At 38.3% G+C, this 20,871-nt stretch overlaps 1 protein-coding gene across 9 annotated transcripts in view; it reads right to left on the bottom strand.

Moving 5' to 3' along the window:
• The window catches only part of ODAD2 (outer dynein arm docking complex subunit 2), a 187,378-nt gene that overhangs the window by 132,485 nt on the left and 34,022 nt on the right, over window positions 1-20,871 (bottom strand). For all 9 annotated transcript variants that reach the window (XM_055352423.2, XM_055352427.2, XM_063710262.1 and 6 more), the window contains 2 exons: window positions 17,024-17,171; window positions 252-398 (listed from right to left, as the gene is read on the bottom strand). In XM_055352423.2, coding sequence (XP_055208398.2) covers window positions 252-398; window positions 17,024-17,171 — 295 coding nt within the window. The remainder of the gene's footprint in view (window positions 1-251; window positions 399-17,023; window positions 17,172-20,871) is intronic.

The following is a 20,871-nucleotide window of genomic DNA, read 5'->3' as shown; positions in this document are numbered from 1 at the left end:
TCCGGCATATTCTCTTTCATTTAAGTAAACAATCCTTATTCAGGAAGCATGAGAGATGAATGGAGAAGAGCAAAAAAAGAAGAAAAGTAGAAAAAAGAGAAAGCTCAGTGAACAGAATCAGCAGGTCATCAGCAATAATAGCAGATAAAGACAAGAACCAGGCAACGAGGCATGGCAGAAACCTAGAGCTAAGAAGAGAGCCCAGGAAGGTGGGAACAAGACTCCGCATCCAAGGTGACAGAGCCACTCACCTTACATTTGACTTCATCGGTTTCAAGCAAATTTATCAGCACTTCCAGGCCTCCAACATCTCTGATGGCCAACTGGCAGGTTTCTTGAGCTAAGTTGAAATCCCTCATTGAACACAACGCAATCACTGTAGCTGTTTGATTTCCTCCCTACAAAGATACAATGCCAGAGATAGGTTAAGGAACACTGCGTTCCCATAGAAATGCACTAAGTAGTTACGAATCCATGAACTGGAAAACATGTCTCTGAGTGGGCTAGAATTTGTTAAATGAATCAGGTAGAGCCGAAGCATGGAAAAGCTGTACAGAGCATCATAAAACATTGTTCCAATTAAGATTCAACATTTAAAGGCATGCTGTCTCCTTTAAACAGCTTTAACATCAGGTGGTATTCATCTATTAAAGAGAGTCATGGGGCCAGCCTTGAGAGGCTGACCGAGGAACGGAAGATGTACACAGAGCTAAGAGATGGTTCCCCCAGTTCTTGAACAGGGTATTGCATAATGCAAAGCACGTCTGAAAATTATTCCTACAGATGTGCATAGAACAGTCCGGAATAGGGAGAACTCAGAGAAAAGGAAAACGTGCAGGAAGCAGCACCGCAATCCATACTGGAACCTAGAGTAGATGGTTTGAGGGCCGTGGGATTGGGAAAAGAGAGGCAATTCCAGCAGGACCTGCAAATGAATGGGATGGGCAGGACGAAGAAGAAAGCAAGCTTCACTGTGGTGAGCAAAATCCTGGCTGAACGCAGAGTCTTGCAAACCAATGTCTTCTTGGTGAATCGCTACATGTAAAGAGTAGTAGTGAGATGCTCCTTCAGGATTAAAAAACAAAACCCAAAAGATTAAAAATAAAAAAGAATGATCAGTAAACCAGACCTGCCAGGAGATTAAAATCAGAATTCACTGCAGGAACTCTTAGACAATGTCCACTGGTCATTTCTGCTTTGAAAATCTCCTAAGGAGTAGTGCATATTACCACTACTGCTATTCAGCTGGCTGATAAGAGTTCTGGCATCAGCACTGAAGTAGCGCATCACACACAAAAGCAAGAAGGCTGTTCATTTTTGTAAAAGGTGCTGGTAATAGACAAGCCTTTGATCCCTGCTTCAAACATAGTACCAATGTTTTAAGGGAAGACACCTTAAATTATGTTTATTTCCATTTATTAAGCATTATATTTCCATTATCTATTGTGTATATATATATATAATTATGTATACAAATAGATTATATATATAATAGATAAGGTAAACATTGTCTATTTTATAAATTTATTCATTATCTACTGCCCATTATCTATTGTATAATTTTAAAATGTATTTTTAAATATATAAAATATTCTATATTATGTTTATATATAAATTTAAAAGTTTAAATATATTACATATAATATATAAATATAAAAAATATAAATATAAAAATGTATATTTCTATATATAAATAGATAATATATAATAGGCTTAGCACAGCTCGTGGAAATTCCATACCAGCTGCCAAACTCCCTCCTCCATAGCACGAGCTTGTGCATTTGCAAATCTTCTTGTGAATTCAACACAATAGGTCAAGTTTTTAATTTTTAAAAATTTATATATAATAGTTGTACATATTTTGGGGGTACATGTGATATTCTGATGCATGTATAAAATGTGTAGTGATCAAATCAGGATAATTGAGATATTTATCACCTTAAACACATCTTTTTTTTGTGGTGGGAACTTTACAATTCCTCGCTTCTAGCTGTTTTGAAATACATAACAAATTATTCTTAACTATAATTTCTTGACTGTACTACAATAGGGAACTTGAACTTAGTTGTACTATCTCACTGTATTTTGTACCTCTTAACCAATTTATCTTCATCCCTTCATACCATGTCTTATATATAATAGGGTTAGCACAGAAAATGGAAATTACATACAAGCTTCCCACACGCCTCCTCCTTCTTATCACACATGTACACATATGCAAACCCTCTTGTGAATTCAACACAAGGCTTTTAAAATAAGAAACCGAAATGGGATTGATTACTAGACGATCCCAAGTGAAGACAGAAAGATTTAGATGTCAGCCTTTCTTCTTACTCCATTTAAGAAAATTTCTTCCATGCCTCTAGAAATGTCCTCAACAACTGTCCCGTGAAGATGTCACTGACAATTTCCATTTCCCACATGAATGCTCCCAATGGATGCACCAGGCTGTCCTCCACATTCATGATTAAGTTCAGAATGACAAGAGCCTTAATTTTACTATTTACTAATAAGTCATGTTCTTACAGCTTTTAGTATCTTTTCTGCTTCCTATCAAGGAGAAAAGTTACCGTCACCAATACCACCAATTTTTGTACAGTTGGTTTTAAAATATGAAATTTAAAAATCCTCTCCTTATAACTGTCAGGTTCATAAACCCCCATATTTGGGTGCAGGAGGCTCCCATAAGCCAGTACTTCCATTTCCTCTTTTAAAAAAACAAAAGACAGATATTTTATGAGCCATAAAGAAGAATCTAGTCTGAGTGTGGAGGCATGCACCTGTAATCTCAGCTACTCAGAAGGCTGAGGTAGAAGGATCGCTTGAGCCTGGGAGTTGGAGGCTGCAGTGAGCTATGATCACACTACCACTCTCCAGCCTGGGCAACAGAGTGAGACCCTGTCTCTAAAATAATAATAATAAAGGAGAATCTACATGCTGACCATACTTAATTAAAGGAAATTAAATCATGCACAAAAAGAAAGAACAAAGAAAATAAGAAAAACAATTCATTTGAATAAAGCTCTTTTTTTCTCTGAATTTAAATGGTTAAAAGGAGCCAGAAACCTCCCCAGGAGTGTCTGAAGTAGCAGAGCAGGTTCCTATATTAAGGGTTTGGAAATCCAAACCAAGTACTTCAGCAAGAGAGAGTTATTTAGGCGGAGGCTTCAGACTTCAGTATGACTAGAAAGTGCAAGAAGACATGGAACAGTGTGTCATGCCTTGTTTAAGCCAAGAGCCTCCTCCCGCCCCAGGTCTACACAGTGAAGAAGACTGTCCCATCCTAACATTCTTAATCGCTCGTGCTGAGGACTTGCTTGACTGCTATTCTTGCATTATAATGTTTTCTTTGGTAGCAATTTTCGAGCTTATACACTCAGCACAATCTTTGTTTCCTATTTCAAGTTTTCTTAATTTTTCTCTTCTAGACAACTCCCACATCTTTTGAGCTTTATTTCATTATTTTTACTATAACCAATGACGTAAATTCATAACAGCCATTTAATTGCAGCAGATGTCCCAAAGGTAAGAGTTTATAGCTTTTTGAAGTATCTCTAGGCTAATTTGGAATGCAAAAGACTGACAATTTACAGTTATCATCAAGAAGTTAGATCCTTATAGAAAAAAATTCTGTAAATCATCAGCTTTTTTTCTGAAAATCTGGAAACATATTCATAGGCTTGAGGGATTTTTTTTTTAGAACAGTTTTATATTAGGGAAAGTTAGTTTTTCCACATTTCAGGATTTAGTTCTACTCTTGTCACTGACCACACTCCCAAGAGGATTATAAATCTTTCAGAATGAATACCAGAGGACAGGAGCCAAAATATTCAACATACAGAGCCACAAATGTTAGCCAATTGCTATTCTTTAAATACCAGCTATGTCAAAGGATTTTTGAATGTTTGTTCCACTTTGTCCAGATGCCATAAATATCGAACTGAGAAGAAACCATGCAAATACACTCCTTTTTCAATTAAATCTCCCCTAAGAACATAATTATTTACCAATACTTATTTTCACATTTTATCACGCATTTGCATTTCTGAGGTTTTAGGAGCTGGAGAAAATAGAGTAAAATATGATTTTACGAGCTTCTGAAGGGCTTTGAAAAATGCTTCCAATAAGTGTTTCCACTTCTAAAATTAATGCAATTCTTTTGCTAGTTGTCTCCCTGCCCCTTTTCTTTTCAAACATCTCCAGGCTCTGTTGGCCTTTGGATTTTTTTTTTTTTTTTTTTTTTTTGCAATTGACATTTGGCCATTGGATTTTTTTTTTTCAATTGACATTCCTTCTGATGACCAGGAGGCATTTCTTCATTGTCATCATTAGGTTTTAAACGTGCAGAGATTGAATGAAAGTCGCTCTCTTTCACTTTTCTTAAAACTTCTTTTTGAAAGACAAGACGAATTAAAAATAATTTCCTCAACTACGTTTTTTTAAATTACTTCAAATAAAATATTTGAAATAAGCAAGTATTACCCTGTTTGGTATACAGAGCAATGCCCCTCCCTTACCGTTGATAAGGAAGAAATAAACATTTGCCAAGTTGAAATGAGCAATGTATTCAAGAGTAAAACAGGAAGTGAGCTGCCTCAAATCACTTTTGTGTTATTTCATTCAACAAATGTGTTGCATGCTTCCTATTTGCCATGCTGGATGGTTAGCATTAGAGACACACCGGTTTACAAAAACAGACACTGCCCTTGCCTTCATGAAGCTTATAATGTAGTGGAGGAAAAAGGTTTTTAACTTTTTTAAGCTCACCCAAATAAACAGAAACTATAAATCTGAGAAGTGCTACATGGGGCAGGGGCATGGAGCTGTGGAAGCACATCACAGGGAACTTTGACCTAACTTGGAGCATCACTCACAGGGAAAGAACATCTGAACTGAGATCTGGACAGAAAATAGGCGATTTCCCAGGCAGAGAAGGAGGGGATGTGATGAAATGTCCACCAGTCGGAGCAAACAGTATATGCAAAAACCCAGGGGAGTAGAGCATGGCATGCTTAGCACCTAAATAAGGCCAGAGCCCAGGGTGGGAGCGTGGTGCAAGATGAGCTGAAAACCAGCTGGACTGCTGGGCCCAGAGTCTGGGCTGAGAATTTTCATCTTTATTTCAAGATTGGCCAATGTAATTTACAATGATGCCATTTATAAAAGATCACTCTGGCTGCAGAGGCCGCTGGCTGGAGGGGGCAAGTGTGGATGGATGCAGTCAGGTTACTGCAGGGATCCAGAGAATAGAAGTAACTTGGAGTAGGAGGGGAGGGTGACTCATCACGAACCATAAAGAAAATTTTGAAAGGTTTTTATCAACTTGGTTCAGGAAAGGATGCTACAAGCGTAGATGAAACTCCAACTCTGTTGGGCAACACGCTTGCAGGATCATCATTTGAAGTTATTATCAGAGCCCCACATGACCACAGTGAGACAGGAAGGAAGGCAGAGATTGATCAGGACCAGAGGCCTCTTGTTCTGTCCCTACCCCACACAGCTTCTCCATCTGCAATCAAGAAGCAGCCGGTGAGACTTGGAGAATCGGCACCACTATCACATGGCCATCCAGCTGGCTTTGAACATTCTCAGCATTTTTTCCTTCAAACATGCCACTCAGAGAGCAAGAAAAGCAAACCCCTGCCAGTAACTGTTCATTAATGATCACAGAGGACCTGGTGCCCAGCATAAAGATTGGCTTAGAGATACTCTTCTTCTCCCAGGATCAGAAATGGTACAAGGTGAGTGCTCACAGAGAGTGGTGTATAACCACGTGAGTCAAAGCAGAAAAATACATTGCTTTCCTTCTGTTTATTTGCAGATCTATTTTATATTGATGACTTAGCACTCAAAAACCTAAGACTCAACAGAACCCTGAGGAGAAAGAGAGAATACTGTTTCCAGAAGAAAAATATACATATATCCTTAAATAAATCAGACTCAGGTTGTTGTATTACAAGCTGCTAAGAATGTTTTATCAGGAATGGGTAAGGACAATACAAGGATGCTACATACATTCTTTTAATTGTATTTATTTATTTATTTTGAGATGGAGTTTTGCTCTGTCGTGCGGGCTGGAGTGCAACGGTGTGATCTCGGCTCGCTGCAACCTCCATCTCCTAGGCTCAAGAGGTCCTCCTGCCTCAGCCTCCCAAGTAGCTAGTACTACAGGCATGCACCACCATGCCTGACCCATATGCATTCTTTTTAATTTGCCATGGAACATTTACAGGAATTGACAGTTATTGGAATGTTCTAGTCATTGCAATGCAGAAAAATTTATAGCAAATATAATTATCTTACTAAAAAGATTCAGAAGAATGAGCTGAATAATTATGATAATTAATTAAAAAATAGTTCAATAAAGTGGATACAAGAGCAGCATTTTAAAGTGAGTATTTATACACTAACAATAACAAATCAAAATGTTTAACTTGAAAAAAGTTCCCATGTCGGGATTAGCAAAATAATAATAAAAATATCTATGACTAAATCTCATAGGAAATGTTTTAGATACACATGGAAAAAAGCTATTAAATATTACTAAATTATGTAAAAGATTAAATGGATGAATGGTCATACCATGTGCCTGAACTACTGGAATTCAACATTATTAAAATTGCAGTTTATCCAAAAATAATTTATAGATTCATGTAAACCAACCAAAATGCCCACAGAATTTTGGGGTTTTGTTAACATGATTTTCAACTCATTCTAAAGACGATCTAGAATGAAAAATCCAAAAAATAAGTTTTAAAAATGTTAAGGTACCTATCTGGTCTACCAAATATCAAAATATACCAATGCTGTAGTAATTAAAACAGCATGTAATAGCATGGGAACATCCAAATAAGTTAATGCAAAGAGAAAGATCCAGAAACAAACTCTCACGCGTGAGATTGCAGAATTTGATGAAGGTGGTATCCCAGATTATTGGAGGGAAAAGCAGATAGGCCAATAATCTGTGTTGATACAATTGACTGTTCCTCTAGAGAAAAAGAAGTGAAGTTAGATGCATACCTTCTATTATACATAAAGTGAATTCCAGAAGGATTAAGAATTTAAACTTTTAAAAAAAAGCTATAAAACTAACAGAGGGAACTAGAAAGTATTTTTGTCCGTTTGGAATGGCTTCAGAAAAAACCTTCCCAGTTCTTAAGAAACAAAACCTATAAGCCATGAAGAAATAGAAGATATTTATTAATGTACAAAAGAGTAGACAAAAAGACATCCAGCTGGACACAGTGGCTCACATCTGTAATTCCAGCACTTTGGGAGGCCAAGGCAGGTGGATCATCTGAGGTCAAGAGTTCGAGACCAGCCTGACCAATATGGTGAAACCCCATCTCTACTAAAAATACAAAAATTAGCCAGGTGTAGTGGCATGCTCCTGTAGTCCCAGCTGCTTGGGAGGCTGAGACAGGAGAATTGCTTGAACTGGGGAGGCAGAGGTTGCAGTGAGCCAAGATCGTGACACTGTACTCCAGCCTGGGCAACAGACTGAGATGCCAACTCAAAAAAAAAAAAAAGACACACTAACAGAAAATAAATACCTGCAATTAGTATAACAGCTAAAGGATTAATTTGCATCATCAAGAATTAAAAAGTTGAACAACCACACAGAAAAATAGGCAAAGGACATAATACAATGGCTATTTGACATATAAAAAAATTGTCAACCTCACTAGTAACTAGAAATATGAAAATTCAAACAAGGTACATTTTGCCCCTATGAGAATTGGCCAAAATAAAAAATAACAAAAAGACTACACATCGATGAGAATTTACAACAATGGATTCCAATCCTATATTGACAACTTTTTTTAATTTTTTTTTTTTTTTACTTTAAGTTCCAGGATACATGTGCAGAACGTGCAGGTTTGTTACATAGGTAAACGTGTGCCATGTGGTTTGCTGCATCTATCAACCCATCACCTAGATTTTCAGCCCCACATGCATTGGCTATTTGTCCTAATGCTTGCCCATCCCCTTTCCCTGACAGGCCCCTGTGTGTGTTGTTCCCCTCCCTGTGTCCATGTGTTCTCATTGTAGATGAACAGTTTTATTACCACAGGGAGATTTAAAAGTCTATCAATGCCTAGACTCCAGCCTGAACCAATTCAATCAAAACTTCCAAAAATGGTACCTGGGCATAAGGGTCTTTTGTTTATTTGCTCCATCGTTTAACAGCTCTGGCTAATTTCACTCTGAGGTTGAAGGTCCAGGGTTGAAAACTATTGGTATGTTACTGGTAAAGTGTAAATTGATATTTGCTTTCTGTAAGGAGCTATGAAACTTTTTTTTACATAAACCAAGTTTGTTTTGTTTATTACTCTTCATTATTTCTGTTTAAACTGAAAAATTTTTAATGCAAGTCTTCTCAAACTGTAGTGTGCATATATTATTTTTCTCTTTGTTTTAGACAGCTTTACTGACATATAATTCACATAAAAAACTACACATCTTTAATGTATACAATTTGATGAGTTTGGGTATATGCATATATATCCAACACCTGTGAAACCATTACTATGATGAAAGTAATAAATATATCCATCACCTGAAAACATGTCCTTTGTCTCTGCCTTTCTTGTGGTAAGAACACTTAATCTGAGATTCACTTCTTAAATGTTTTAAGTGCACAATATATATTGTTAACTATAGGTATTATGTTGTACAGCAGATATCTAGAACTTATTCATCTTTCATAAATGAAATTTTATACCCATTGAACAATTACATAAAACTGCCTTAGCTATCACAGTTCATTCCAATCAAAAATCTTATAAATATCTTGGCACGTGTATAGAACTCCCTATTACTGCTATCAAAAATGTAAATGTGCATTCTCTTTGACTCAAGCAATTCCATTTCAAAGAATCCATCCTATAGAAATAATGTATATATCCAAGCAATGTGTAAAAATATTAGCTGCAGTATTGTTTGCAGTAACAAAAACTGATTTCAGGGACAACTTAAATGTTATCAATAAGGCAATTGTTCAATAACTTAATGATATATACCTTTAATGAAATACTATGTAGTCATTAAAAGGAGTGAGGAAGATATGAAAGATCACCAAGACAGAATATTAAATATAAAAAGCAAAATGTAGAATAATAAATAGTAGGATTTCATTTATGTATATAAATTATATATGTATATAAACAGAGAAACATCTGGAAGGGACTTTCACTTTGCATGGCTTGAAGTTTCACATTGAGCATATATGAGTGTGCTATTTGTATAATATTTAAAGATTTTAAACACAGAAGGGAGTAAGGGAAACAGGGGAAGAATACCACATGCTTCTGCTATGCCCTGTGTCACAGAAACATCAGCAGCCAACAATCAGACAGCCACACCCACTCAGGGAGCAAGAGCTGGGAAGAACCACAGCCCTGCGAGAAAAATCTCAAAGGCCAATGGACCAAAAAGGGACATGGAGTTTAATATTTTTCCTGCAAATATGCAATTTTAAATAATGATGACAATAGATCCATATAAAGATGTAAAGTGAAAAATCATTTATACCAAATCTGATGCCTCTTATTCACTCCTTAACTCATATATTTAAAAATTCTTCAGCATGCAGCCTCTGTAACAGGTCATGAATGTGTGTTTTTAAAACAGAAAGCAAAGCAGCCCAGCACGTTATAGAAACTGGTAACCAGCCAGTACCACTACTCTTCTCCAATCTACTTGGCTTTCTCAAATGAATTTTAGGGGAAAAGCATATTTTAAGGAACAAAAATAAGTGTTGTTGCAAATACATGGGGCAAGAAATTCCCCAAAAAGATCTACTACATAAAGCTGCCTTAGATATCGCAGTTCATTCCAATCAAAAATCTTATAAATAACTAGATGGGTATGTGTATCATATCATGCTCTAGCTGTGCTGGCTTATAGCACAGGTTCATGAACAAACACATGAGTGAATGAATGAATGAATGAATGAGTTAAAGCTTAAGGGAACTCCCCTGAGATTTTTAACATTGTCATGTTTCAGTCGTTAAGTTGATGTGGTAGCATAGTGCTAGCTAGTGGTCGCATAAACTGTTATGAGTCAGTAGCACTGTATTATCATACTGATCTAATTGTCTTTACTCTGCTTTTTCTCCACACATATTTATTTTTGACTGCCAAGAGGCAAGGAAAGTTTAAAGCTCAAAAATTTAAATACAGATTCCCCTTTGGGAAAGACGGAGAGGAGACTCTCCATTTCTTCCACAATCTCCTTTATAACAAAAGACGACAAATTCTTTTGTGGGCAATATAAGCATACAAGTAACACACATTACCAGTAATCCAAATACTTAAAGTGGATTCACTTCTTATACTACAATATTTATGAAAGCATAAATGCAGATTCTGAGTAGACTGTTTTTAGCTGATGGAATTTAAATATGTTATGATTTCAAACAAGCAATTAAAAAAAAAGTCACAAAAGTTGTCCTATTCGTTTGTCACTGACTTTTTTAAGAAAGCTCAACCCACATCAATGTAGCAACACATGTACTAACTTAAAGAATGCTTCTCAGGAACATGGTACTCATTTGCCTTTCTAACTACTGGAGTTGATTCGAGTGGACGAACAGTGAGCATTGTTTTCCGTTTTCGAAATACTCTTTTTAACAAGAATAACTCTGTGCCACCACATTCCTTTCCATTTTTTTTTTAAGTAAAGACAGCAGAAGAGCACAGTCTAATATGGCCTTCCAAACATGAATACTGAGTTCCTTTATGGCAAGGGTTCCCTGTTGACTCTCACTTGAATGAAGAAATCCAAACAAGAGAAAGACAGGAAGATACAATAGCAAGTTCTGCAGGCCTCCTGGGTCCTGAATTTCTTGACAGTGGAACCGAACAACCAGGCAATGTGCAATAAAGATAGAAGCCTGGACTCAGTCCCGGCCTGCAGCTGCCTTCTGTGTGGCCTGGAGCAAAGAATTTCTCAGCTTTTCCACCAATGAAACAAGGATCAAACTACCTGCCACTCCATACCCAAAACTCAAGTAATGGGAAAGGAATTTAATTAACTGTAATTGACTGCAAAGTACATCAAATTCCTACAACAAAAACTCATACAACTTCCAATTACCACTCGAAAGAACTCTTTAACCAATTAAGGTGTGTGTGTGTGTGTGTGTGTGTGTGTGTGTGTGTGTGTGTGTGTGTGTGTGTTTAATCAGTTTACGTAAGATCATTAAGGAACTGAGCCTCACAAATGCAGTCTTTAACAAAGGTTTTCAAGTCTGAAAAATGTCCTTGCCAAGAATCCACCTCCAGAGAAGAAACCCAAAACCTGCCAGGGAGAGAGCTCGGGGAGTCCCTTCTGAAGCTGGCAGCCCGGTGGCATTTCTGATGTGAATGTCTTTTAGATGTCACTCTGGATTAGAGTATTGACCACTACTAAGCTGGGATCCACCAGACATCTGGTGGTCTGAGAATACTCAATTTGTGGTTACAGAGCAGAAGCATGGCAAGCAGTCTGGCTCATGTGAAAGGTGAAATCAACGCCAGTGTTTGATGAATTTGATGATACAGGACAAACAAATTAGGTTACCTCTCACCAACCCATCGTGGGTCAGGGGCAAGGATGAATGTGTGGGAATGGCCATCCTTTCTACCAATGTAACTCCATTGTCACTGTTTTCTCATCCCTTCCTATTAGATTCACTTGGCACACCACCTGCTGCTGGATTCATCTTTCCAAATCAATGCTTTCATCATCCCTTTCCCCACTCTCCCATCTGGACTCTGATCAAAATCCCAGGTACAGAAGCTGGCATCCCACAGGGAGGAGGTACATGTGGAGAAATGGCCCTGGGAATGAGCCCTAGAGGCCTCCATCATTGCAGTAAGTACTCAGGAATAAGACCTGCTGGATGAAGCATTTCAGAGTATGGGCAGATATCCAACTGTGCTTGCCAATATAACCCTTGTTGAACCTAGAGCTGGTGCCTGGACAATACGGGCATCTTATCCTGTAGTGACAGCTCTAGGAAATATCTTCAAGGGAAAGAAAGCATAATTCTAGGCCCAGCCTCTGACATGCCTCTAAACTACCAAAAAGCTGACCAACCAACCATGTTCTCGGCATTATTCTAGTCTTCTCAATGTTTTACTGGATTTACTGCCTATAGGGTTAAAACCATACCCACTCCAGCTTCAATCCACATTGAAATGGATTTCAACATGTTTTTGACCTTGGATCCACAAATTCTTTTTCATTATAATGTGTATAAAATGCAAATCTACTTATAATTATGACCTTTCAACATTTTACCCCACTCTACTGAAGAATACCCATTTGCATGAATTTATAACATATAGTACTTGTAACTAATATTTATTTCCACATTTCCAAACAAAATATCCTACATCCCTTCTCCTGTTTCACAAAAGGGCTCTCCACCTACCTTATTTAGAAATGAGCACGATTTCACTGAAGTTTTAGAGAGACTCATAGATTTAGTATGGAGCCTAGAGACATTAACAAACCATCTCCTTTAATCACTGGAAGTGATCAAAAGCAAGACATTTTCCTTGCAAGATTTTAAAACAATTTTGGCCAGAGGAAAAAATAATATCCATATAAAGTCAGCAAATACAGCAATCAACTAGTATGTCTACAAGAAAGACGGCAGGAAAAGGAAGAGAGAGGGATGCAAGAAAAGTGGGAAAGAAGTCAACAGCAGAAGGAAAGACAGGCTCAGAGGCAGGAAGAACTGCTTTCAGGGGGCTGAGAGTGAAGAACAGCAAAGCCCTGCCACTAAGGAAGCTCGCCCTCTCCCCTTCGCACCATCGGGGCAGAGGTAGGGAGGCGACCCTGTGCACATTAGCAAGATGCCCTGCGAGATACAGCAATAAATTTAATGTGGTCTCTCTACTCAAGAAGTAGGTAGTGAGACAGACAACCTGAACCATCAGGACAGCAGAAGGCAGAACATAAGTGCTTATCAGTAAGGTAGCTGAAAAGGGGGTTCATTGCTTCCTTTAGAATTAGGGTACAGCATCATCAGCTATGGGGGAGAAAAGAAGCTGGAAGGTTGGTGAGTAAAAATGTGATACATTCATTAATTTAAAAATTAAATTGTGTTCCAAAAATCCAGATGAAAAGAATTTATACATATATAAAACTTGCAGGTTGAAATTAACATATGTCAAACCAAATAATTAAATACAAACTCTATTTATGTGCCAAGATATGAGCTCATAGCTCTGGACGAATAATAAGCTATAGTTCATTGACCTGTTTGGGTATTAATGAGCTCGTTAAATCTTTTTTTTTTTCCAACAATCGGAGACATCACTCTACTTGGAAAATGGTAAATAGAAAGTCAGGTCAACATGAATATTTCTCTGCTAGCTTAAATCTACATTTAAGCCATAATTTCATAAATTAAAATGTCAGGTGTATTTATTTTGAGATTACCTAGAGACATTCAATTTTGCATTTCATAGACTTTTAATTTCGTTTTGTGTCTCCATATAAAATATTTATCTGTGTCAAAAACCTTGAAATCATTTATAGATATACTTTTCCTCTTATTGGCTATGTGAAGAATATTTACCTGTGGGAACTATAAGAATTCCAAGCAATTTACTGTCTGGCCAAGAGTATCACATTTGCACATGATTTATTGATGAATAACTTGTGCAAATTTAAGTAGCACTTCATCAATATATGTTTTCTTTAGCTGTACTGGGACAGAAATAGTGCATCTCTTTTTGGCCTAAAGCTACAAGGACTTATCCTAAATAGTTGAAAAACTCAAGACAGTTATCCAGTAATTAGGCTATTATGAGAAACTCTCTTTGCCATGTTCACTGGGAGGATATTATTGAGGCTGTTCACTCTCTCACTCCGTGCCTGCCCCATTAAATCCTAAGGGAGAAAATTCTTTCTGCTCTTAGCACCAGGATCAGTTATACTCACTGGCAACTGGTTTGTTTTCATTTTAAGACGTTGAGAGACTTTCCCTCCCTGTATTAACTCACTCTATTTCCCTCCTTTTATTGGTTGCTAGAGAACTGAAAGTAAAAGTTGAAGGCCACCTGCATGAGTCAGTTAAGTCTCCATGCCACACATTTGCTACGATAATAATAATCAATAGAAATGATTATTATTGCCAACAGTTACTAACTACTTTGTGCTAAGCACTTTACATGTGTTGTATTTCATTTAATATTCTTAATAATTGTAATATAAGAGAACTTTTATTTTTCCATCTTCACCAATGAGGAAACTGAAGCTTAGAGGGGTTAGTCAACTCACCCAAGGCCATTGAGTAAGCGGCAGAATTTCAACTCAACTGGTTTTTCCAACGTCAAAGATCATGCTTCTAATTACTCTGGTATTCTGCTTCCTGATCCATCTTTTGTTTCTGCCATTTTGATTTGTTTCCTTTTGCTAATGAAATAAAGATAATGGACCAGGACTCTTGGGAAAAACTCAGGACTCTCTTAATTCATCTTCTGAAAGACTATGTCTTAGACGGGCTTAGAGGCTCATGCCTGTAATCCCAGCACTTTGGGAGGCCAATGCAGGAAGACTGCTTGAGGCCAGGAGTTCAAGATCAGCCTGGGAAAGAGAAAAGGAAAGAGGAGAGGAGAGGGGAGGGGAGGGGAGAGGAGGGGAGGGGAGGGGAGAGGAGGGGAGGGGAGGGGAGGGGAGGGGAGGGGAGGCGAGGCGAGGAGGGGAGGAAGAAAGAAGGAAAGAAAGAAAGGAAAGGAAAGGGAAGGAAGGAAGGAAGAAAGGAAGGCAGGCTAAGCCCCAATGGCCCTGTCTAGAGCTGCCCACCTCAGAGAGAGTGGTGTTGGCAAAGTTCTCCACTGCCAGTTCTTTTTTTTTCCCCAGATGACATGCTTTCTAGGAGTCCAGGAGAGGTAATCACAGGAGGCCCTGTGGTTCAGTAAAGATGCAGAGGCACTGTTGCAAGCGTGGCCTAAATGTCCCAAAGCTGGGCATGGTCACCGTGCATGCCAGTCTGGACCGCTGTGTTGAACTATGTGGTTTGTGCACAAATACTCCTGCCAAAGGGAAGTGCAGGAGCGTGTGGCCTGAATCTAGCCTGTGCTCCATGCTAGTGTTTCCAAATTCCCGACAGGTTAATCTTCAAGATTCAGGAATATGCAATCAAAATTCCTAGGAATTTTCATGAGTTCCCAAAATTATATTATTCTGTATTTTTCCTAACATTTCATTTACATGTCTTTAAATAATAATGAATGCCTATAATAGTAGTGAATCATTTCTATCATAATAAACAGTGAATCATTTTTTGTGGAAGAGTTATACTAAAAATTCAGAGGTTTTCTGTAAAAAAAACTTACGTAATAAATGCATGATTTATTATTATTATGAGCCAGAATATGTGACATAATTATATTGCAACAACATGTAAAAACAATGTGCACCTGATATAGAAATTTCATAATACAAAACACTAAATGAGGGAAACATTAACACAAAATAAATGCCAAATAAAAACCATTTTAAAAATTGACAGATGCCACAAAAATATTTAATATTTATAAAGTATCACGCTTAAAATGAAATTTTAAAACTCACAAAATATTAACTGTTCTCTCCAATAGTCTAGAGGTTTGTTTCACGACAAACAGTCCAGACTAAAAACATATTTTTCATTTTGCATTGATGTTGGTCAAATCATTAGGAGCCTGCCAAAGAGATCTCCAAGTTGAGCATTAGGGCTTGTTTCGTATAAGCTCATGTCCTTTTTGAAACATGAAAATATTATTTATTTATTTATTTATTTCATTATTATTATTATTATTATTATTATTATTTTGAGATGGAGTTTTGCTCTTACCTCCCAGGCTGGAGTGCAATGGCATGATCTCGGCTCACTGCAACCTCCGCCTCCTGGGTTCAAGCAATTCTCCTGCCTCAGCATCCCGAGTAGCTGGGATTACAGGCATGTGCCACCACGCCCAGCTAATTTTTTTTTGTATTTTTAGTAGAGACAGGGTTTCACCATGTTGGCCAGACTGGTCTCGAACTCCTGACCTCAGATGATCCACCCTCCTCGGCCTCCCAAAGTGCTGGGATTATAGGTGTGAGGCACCGCACCCGGCCAAAATATTATTTATTTTTAATTGACAAAGAATAATTGTATATTTTTATGGGGTACAATGTGATATTTTGATAAATGTTTACATCGTGCAATGATTAAATCAAGCAAAGCCACTGGCAAGTGCCCTTGGTTGATTTAACCAAACACATGGAAAAGCAGAAAGAAACCATGAGTTCAGTCAAATACTTTTTCACAAATACTTCTGGACGTCGGCTTTACACAAGGCCTAGATATCATCAATACTTGCTATCTGATGTCAGAAATGAATATCAATCTCCGTTTTGGTGAGCCATTCCCCTTGCCCTCCTGCAAATTCAAATACTTAAATACGTTACATGGGCCAATTATTATGTAAAATATTCTCATATATGCTATCTGACGTGAGAGAAATGAAAATGAACCAATCCACACTATAAGCACCCACAATGTGTCAGAAACCATGCTATGGTTCAAGTGTGTTTTATTAAACTTTATAATAGTCCTATAGTACAGGTATATTAATTTTATTCTATGGGTTGAGAAAATTAGGGCTCAAAACTGTAACATTTCAACAGCTACGTTGCTAGTAAGTGAAACAGCCTGGAGTTTAACCAAAGTCCAGCTTTAAAAATCCATGTTATTTCTTCCATACCATACTACAAATCATAAAATGGCAGCAAGTCACAGTGTCAGCTGTTTACCATGCCCACTTCCCAGCCAGGAGAGAGGGTTGGTACCAGGCAGCCTGGTTGCTCCATGAGGATGAATCTTGCATCCTCAGGGTAATAAGACCTTGCCCTGCACAAACTTAGATAAAACAACAGGAATGCTTACTACTCTTATTTGAAAGAAACGTAAAGTAAACTTGGAAGCAGCATATACATCTTTGGGAAAGTATTTTAAATGAACATTGCAAACATACTACCATAGACCTTTCTTACCTTTAAATATTTCACCAGCTTCTGAATTTGCCAATATTCTGATGGCAAATCTGCACTTGCTTCCTGACGATGGTCAGGTGGTTCTTCATCTTCCTCACTTTCTGAGGAGCTATCACTAACAGTTTCCTCAATCTTTTCAGCACTCTTCCTAAGAACAATAACAACACACATACACATGTAAGCTATAGTGTGGAGATCTATTAAGACCTACAAGAGGCCAGGTGCAGTGGCTCATGCCTATAATCCCAGTGCTTTGGGAGGCTGAGGTGGGAGGATTACTTAAGGCCAAGAGTTCAACACCAGCCTGGACAACATAGCAAGACTCTGTCTCTACAAAAAAAATACTTAATTAGCCAGACATGGTGGTGCATGCCTGTAATCTCAGCTACTCAGGAGGCTTGACGCAGGAGGATCACTTCAGCCCAGGAGTCTGAGCTGCAGTAAACCTTTATTACATTATCATACCACTGCACTCCAGCCCGGGAGACAGAGCAAGACCTTGTCTCAAAACATAAAAATAAAAAGGAACTGCATGAGGTGAATAAACCTGTCTCTATTGCAGGTGCAATTGCTCTGGGTGCAATAATCATAATAAAGAAAACAGTGAGAAATAAACAAGGGTATTCAGTGAATGTCCTAAGGCTGCGCTTTTCAATAAGACTGCCACTCATTGCATGTGGTCATCCATATTTACAGGTATTTGAACTTATTTATTTAACTAAAATTAAAGAAAATTAAAAATCCAGTTCTCCAATCACACAAGCCACATTTCAAGTGCTCAATGGCCCATGTGCCTTGTGGTTACCACACTGGACAGCTCAGATATTGACTATTTCTATTATTCCAGTAAGTTCAACCGGGCAGTGCCACAAGGCCCTAAAGTGAAAGAGTCTCTTTTACCAAAGAGAGTCAATATTCAGCACATCCCTCCATAATGCCTACACTGAAGTACTTGCAAGGGCACAAGGTGCCAAAGAACAGCAATAACATGAACATAATCACGTACAGGACCAAAGAGTTAACCACCAACTCTGAGAGACATTACCATGCAAAGTGTTGAGTTCCACAGAAGTACACCACATTCTATGGTTTGATGCATGACAACAGTATTACAAGAGCCTTCTGGAATCCAATATATGCCCCACGTCCCTGCAGAGGTCCCTCATGCACATGCACACTCATCACACCAGCTTGTCTCCACCTCCCACCGCCTGATGCCAGGTTACTGCCATTGGGTCACCAAATCCACAGTGATGTCTCAGGAACTACTCATCCATCACTCACATGTGGAGAGGTGCTGAACCCAGGATATTTATCCTGATATTGTTTCCCACATATTCCTCATCTCACAGGACAGAAGCAAACTTTTGAATCTTCTAGCTAATTTTAATATTAAATAATACCAACAGCAGCCACCAGTTTTGTCTATTTTGCCCCGTGTACTTTTTTTTTTTTTTTTTTAGATGAGATCTCGCTCTGTCACCCAGGCTGGAGTGCAGTGGTGCAATCTTGGCTCACTGCAACCTCCGCCTGCCGGGTTCAAGTGATTCTCCTGCCTCAGCCTCCTGAGTAGCTGGACTTACAGGCATGCACCACCACATCTGGCTAATTTTTGTATTTTTAGTAGTGACGGGGTTTTCACCATGTTGGCCAGGCTGGTCTCGAACTCTTGACCTCGTGATCCTCCCGTCTCGGCCTCCCAAAGTGCTGGTATTACAAGCATAAGCCACTGCACCCGGCCTGTCCCAGGCACTTTATATTCATTATTTCTAAACCTCACAACCACCTTGCAAAGCAGGCTCTATTATCCCCATTCTACAAGCAAGGAAATGTCAGAGAAATCAAGAGGAGAAAAAAAATCATTCACTTTGAAGGATCCAAAATTACTTAAAATATGACTTTTGCCAATCACATATTAAGGTGTCCTTAAATATCAAAGTCACAAACTCAATGACCATAATAGAACACACAAGTCCACAATACTTTTCCTCTAACTCTGAAATCCAAAAAGCTCTGAAAACTATTTTTCCCCCCACTGGACTTAACTTGTTGCTAAGGCCTTATATGAACCAATAATAGACTATTTATGGTCTTTATTCCTCTCATTCAGTGTGAATATTCATGTTTCACTACAGAAATGCTCATGTTTTTGATTACAGGGTATTGGCTCACACTCCAATAGAGGTTATCATATAATATATATTGTATGAATTTCATTACCCTTTTTTGAAATGAGTTTTTTAGACCCCCATGCATTTGGCCACAAGAGTTCCGGACAACAGACTGTGGGTTAAATGTCTCATTTTAATTCTCTCAACAATCTATGAGGTTGTCATTACTCTCATTATAGAGATAATGAGTTAAAAATAATTTGGGCCGGGCATGGTGGCTCACGCCTGTAATCCCAGCACTTTGGGAAGCCGAGGTGAGTGGATTGCTTGAAGTTGGGAGTTTGAGACCAGCCTAGCCAATATGGTGAAACCCTGTCTCTACTAAAAATACAAAAATTAGCTGGGTATGGTGGTGTGTGCCTCTTGTCCCAGTTACTTGGGAGGCTGAGGTAGGAGAAGCACTTGAACCTGGAAGGCAGAGGTTGCAATGAGGCAAGATCGTGCTACTGCACTCCAGCCTGGATGACAGAGCAACACTCTGTAATATTAATAATAATAACAATTTGAACAAAACTCCATGGTTAGTGAAGTGGCTGTGCTAAAACACATAGTTGTAATGGGAGCTGTTCATCTTGGTTCCTAGATGAGCTGGGGTAGTCTTTTAACTTATGTGTGCCTCGGTTTCCTCACCTGCAAATTGGGGATGATAATAGCAATTAGTATGTAAAAAGCTTAAAACAATGCCTGGCATAGAGAGTGTGAAATATGTGTTTTAGTTCTGTATTATCAGGCATATTCATTCACCAAACGTGCACGGAGGGCCTGCTGGCTGTCAGGTATCAAGTGAATGCTATTGAAGAATGCTGTCTTTCGGTATCTTTGTTAAACTCCAAGGAAAAGCTGTGGTTTTGTTTTTGAAGATTTGATCTGTTTTCATCTTAGGGACCACATAAATTAAGTAACTGGTTAGGTTTTTGTCTTTACCTCGATGTTCAGCAAGAACAGAATCAAATCTGTGGTCTATAAGTAATTATCTAAGTTCCCATTATTTTGTAGCTCAGTACCTTGTCCACTTTGGTCACCATCAGAAAATTTTTATTTCTGCGTTTTCTTATAGTGTCTTAGTAAGTTCCATGAAGGTAAGCACCATTTCTGTCTTTTATACTGTCTCCCCTAGCACAAGGAAGGCACTCAATAAATATTTGCTAGAAGAATTAATAAATTAAAGCAAGTATGAATAAGTGAATGAACAAATGACTTCAGTCTAGGTTAAGATTTTGGAAGAAGGGTACTTCTGGTGATAATTCCAGGAAGTGGCAGTAGCAGCAGCTTGATGGACAGGAGGCAACAGTCAGTAAGACTGAAACCAGGGAGTGCGTAGGCCAAGATTTGGTACTGGTTTTCCTCTTGGGGTTTCAGGTTTTTCAAGATGATGATGGGACATAGGATGAAAGTGATAGTCAGTCAATGTCAAAATTGTCAGTGATAATGGATCCATAGAAAACAGCAACCAGGAAAGACAGAGGGTTACATTAGCCTCATAGGAAAGGAGGTCTAATCTGAAGAGTAAGGTAGTTTGAAGCAATAAAGAGGAGATTTCTGCCTATGGTCCCCATGCCCTGTGGTTACACAGAGCCTGGGGAAAAGAAGATCTGAAGGAGAACAGCTGCTGTCACGGAAAAGTTTCAATAAATGCAAGAAAGGAGAGCATGGAAGCTTTGGTGCATAGGGTGAGGA

Source organism: Gorilla gorilla, chromosome 8 (genome assembly GCF_029281585.2).
Source record: "Gorilla gorilla gorilla isolate KB3781 chromosome 8, NHGRI_mGorGor1-v2.1_pri, whole genome shotgun sequence".
Lineage (NCBI taxonomy): Eukaryota > Metazoa > Chordata > Mammalia > Primates > Hominidae > Gorilla > Gorilla gorilla.
The sequence above is the reverse complement of the archived record's forward strand: the minus strand, read 5'-3'. Positions and strand labels throughout refer to the sequence as shown.